Source organism: Cynara cardunculus (genome assembly GCF_001531365.2).
Source record: "Cynara cardunculus var. scolymus isolate 2C chromosome LG 1, CcrdV1, whole genome shotgun sequence".
NCBI classification, from domain to species: Eukaryota; Viridiplantae; Streptophyta; class Magnoliopsida; order Asterales; family Asteraceae; genus Cynara; species Cynara cardunculus.
In genome coordinates this window covers 11,539,002-11,543,192 of record NC_037528.1, presented here as the reverse complement: position 1 = coordinate 11,543,192, position 4,191 = coordinate 11,539,002, and the positions used below count along the sequence as shown (strand labels likewise).

General features: G+C 34.2%; 1 protein-coding gene across 1 annotated transcript in view; it reads right to left on the bottom strand.

Moving 5' to 3' along the window:
- Positions 1-1,457: 1,457 nt before the first annotated feature.
- Positions 1,458-4,191, bottom strand: part of LOC112511424 (sulfite oxidase) — a 6,604-nt gene continuing 3,870 nt past the window's right edge. The window contains exons 10-12 of the mRNA XM_025117036.1: positions 3,541-3,588; positions 2,939-3,154; positions 1,458-1,830 (exon numbers count right to left, since the gene is read on the bottom strand). Coding sequence (XP_024972804.1) covers positions 1,714-1,830; positions 2,939-3,154; positions 3,541-3,588 — 381 coding nt within the window. The 3' untranslated portion in view covers positions 1,458-1,713. The remainder of the gene's footprint in view (positions 1,831-2,938; positions 3,155-3,540; positions 3,589-4,191) is intronic.

The window sequence follows — 4,191 nt, the reverse complement described above, 5'->3', positions numbered from 1 at the left end:
ACGGGTATCGCACTCCCTGCCTTGCCATGTACCCGTATATATATTAATTATATTATTTATTATATATTTCTATTAAATTAGTAAATGGTAATTTCTATTTCAATATATTTTGGATATTATTAGATGTGGTTTTGGATATTGCTCAATATATTTTGGTACATATGACGTTAATTTTTTTAGATTAAATTTAATTTATTTTTGTTTTGATTTATTAAATATTATATGATGATATATTTTTTGTATTAAATTAAAATTTCTTTTGATTTTAGGTTCATTGGGAAAATATGAGATTTAAAGATATGTAGTGTTCCACACATTTGATTTAAAAAAACTTGCAGAAACAGGAAAAAAATTCCCGTTTCCCCGTTAGGGACGGGGATGTGATCAAATTCCCCGGTGGGGATAGGGACAGGGACAAAGATGGAGGATCGAGGACGGGGATTGGAGTCCCCGCCCCATTACCGTACCTATCTACGTCATACCTCTTAATGTAATCGTCCTTTTTATCTGACCAACACTTCAAATTTTGACAAACAACATATAGTTCATGAGTCATAAGTTAAAATAGTCATTTTCAAACGTTGGTTTTATCTCTTATCTATTTCTCTCCTAAAATAATCAAAATGTCAATCGATTTGCAAGTGGCATGTTCACGGACGGATCAAAATGTAAAAAGAGTTTCTAAATTATGTCAGACTTATAAAACTACCTATGATCCGTCCATGAAAAATATTGGTGATTTTATTAACAAAATCCATCTCATTTGAGTGAAAGATTTATAGTAATTTGTTTACAAGAAAAAAATATTAGAGACTTAATCACTCAGAATGTAATAGTATGTTGAGTTTTTTCAAACTTTTTTCTTTATTGAACTGAAAGGGTCATGTTTAACCTTAAAAAGGTCAAAAAGTATGTTTTGGGAAAGCAAGGGGTGATTTTAATAAAGGTAAAAGGATGAAAAATGTATAAATTTGTAGAAAGAATGCTTTAGAAAAGTAATGTTTGTAGGACTTTGAGAATGCACTACAAAGAGGTGAGACCTTCTGTTTCTGTGAATGAGCTCGGCACATATGATTATGAAGAATCAATTTGGGAGCTTAACGCCATCAAACATGCAGCCTTGAAGGGATTGATACTTTTGTTCCTTTAAGGATATGTTTGATATACTCAACACAACACAATACAACACAACACAACAGAGTCATTGTTCCACATTTAACATGACTTTCTATGTGGAAGAGACATATTCCACCCACATCCCATGAAACAAGAAGCTCAAAATAAAACATAATTTCCTTTTAAAACATCAAATATACCTCATTTATATTTTATTCAGTTTTTAATTTATTTTAGTTTCGGTACCTTCAACTACATTATCTTCCCCTTTTATACACTTTTACATGCATGAACATGTTAAAGTTTCAGTTGTGATAAAAATAAGTAAATAAATGTGGTTGAACATATATAGAGGTCTTGTTCTCACCATAACTCCTACTAACGAGATTGGTTGACCTGAGCTCTTAATCGGTGCCCAAGAGGCAACTACAAAAATTAACATGGATTTACAGAAACACGGTCCTTCATAATCAATGTGCAATTAATTATATGTTACAAAACCCAGCAAGAAAAAGAAAAAGAGGATTGCAGAAAATAGAAGAGGGAGTTAAGAGACATTGTACTAACCCTGATCATATTATTTGTGTATGTCTTAACTCACAAGCTTGAATGCCTAACTTGCACATGAACCCGATGCCATGATGTGTTTAGAATTCCTCTTAGATTCCATATGTCTTCCACCTTTTCAGGTTGCACATTTGCAGCTGTGTCCACCTGTCCACCAATATTTTAAATATATAAGAGAGGGTTAAAACTGAGGCAACTCACACAACCAGAAACAATTTTCCAAAGCATGCAATTCTTTAGGATGTGTTATAAGGAAATAGTTTCACTCAAGACATAAAACAAAGTATAAACTAGGGTGGTGCCGATTGGTTTGAGCTTAGGCTCCAAAGGTCAAAAGTGCCTGGAGGTCTCAGGTTCGAATTCAAGGAGGAATAAAAATCTCCTTGTGGCCATGAAGGTTCAAATCCGGTAACTCCAGGCTACCCACGAAGCGGGTGGTTGGGCTAGGATTAATCGGCTCGCATACGGGTTGGATATCCAGGTTAATTAAAAAAAAAGTATAAAGTCATTATATTAATCAAGGTCGTCCCGGAAAGTGTACCGATGTGAGAATCTGAACAGGACTTGAAATTTTTATAGTGTTTTATCAATTTAGTCCAGTGCTCCAATCCCTTCTCTCTTCTACCGATTCGCCAATTTTTTAGGTATCTAATTTGAAGATTAAACTCTCCTAGTCGGCTAGTCCCATTTATCTTTCCCGTTTATCTTTATTTTCCGGATACCTAATTTTATGATTGAAGCACCAAACACGACACTGTTTAATAATATTCCTCTTCTTGTTTGATGACCAGCCTCACCAACAATTTCGTTGACTTCATTCATAGTGATACTGATTATCATTGTTCAGAGCACTATATCATTTTGATAACATACAGAAAAGTTGAGAGAGCCCTAGAATCGAGCTAAGGTTTCTTGAGAACTGGAGGTAAACAACAGTTGGCAAAAACTCCAATATGCTAATTTGTCAATATAACACATTATTGGAGGAAGTTGACTATGAAGAATTAATTGATGATTTTGTTTCAAACAATGTTAGAAGAAATATTCTACTTAAGTATATTATGTATGTCACTTTGTCATTTAAGACATTTTTCTTGTTTTAATTTGTAAAACCTTTTTATTTAATATATGACCTGCACTTTTATATTTTGTCCTGGTATAAGTGTAACAGGGCCTCCAAAAAAATTGGAATGGCCCTGATGCTAATATGACACAAAATATGTTGGTTAGATTAATAGAGACAGAGATGACATACTGCTTTAGCAACTATCTCTGTGTTGGAGTGTATATCAGCCTCTGCTTCAAAAAGTACCCATGCCCATTTGTCGCTTCTTTCTTCATCAGCAATGTATTTAATGCCAGGCTTCTGGTATCTTGATGCCTCTATCCAGGTTTTACCCCCATCAACGGATATATCGACTCGCTCAATTCCACGTCCACCTCCTGAAACTGCATATCCTTTTATAGCTATCTGCACAACATGTTTAACAAATAAGTTATCATATAATCTTCTATATTGACCTATTTGCTATGAAGGATCATAAAGCAACTTCACCCGAACAAGCAAAGTAACAATTTTTTGGGAAAATGACAAATACATCCATCCAAGCAAATCATCTTATCGCTTAAATCATAGAATTATAGAAATCCTTGTAGATTTTAAGTTTAGGGATCAAGAGTAGATGTTAAGAATGAGGTGGAACGGATAAAAAATGCATTCAGAACTGAAACTAGATTCACAGAAGTTCAATGTTTCTTAATTTCCATGTTAAGAACAGGCGGCTATATGTGGATTAGTATGCCTCTTATAACCTTGTATTTAACACATGAGTACTGTAAGCAAAGAAATGTACCAACCTTTCCATTCGTTCCGATGTTCATGTCCTCCAAGGAGCATATTGCACTCTGCAATAAACAACTCACACATGAAGTCAAAAATATTAAGCTGAGTATGAACTCCTTGCTACACTCATAAGCAGATGTTAGTTGTGGTATTATTTAGTATTTACTAGATTTCTGATATCCTCATGACCAAAAGATCACAAATTCCAGACACTGGAACCAAGACAAATACTGCTCCAGCTTCGACTGCCTCACTGAATATGAACATTTACATTCCAAAAAGTAGGGCATACTTATATGGACCCGATGGCTATCTATTGAAACTTTTCTAGATTTTCAGGTATTCAAACCACGTAAGAAAAAATTTACTCCCTTGGTTCCAATCTGACTTTTCAGCATCAAATGTGTTTGTTTTCAATTGATTTCAAATAATTATTTTGGTTCAAGGGAAAAAAATGCTAACTACACTAATCTATTCCAAGAGTGTTAGAATAAGATCATTTTGGTGTATAGAGAAGTAATATTTAGGTTAATTTGGAAGATCGGATGTACTAGGTTAGATTTGCAAAATCATAAGTGGACTGTCTTTTGGGATGAATCCACTGGATGGCATTTCAAACAACTCTACATCCCAGAATGATGTGACAGTTGCACAGTTAACCCCCC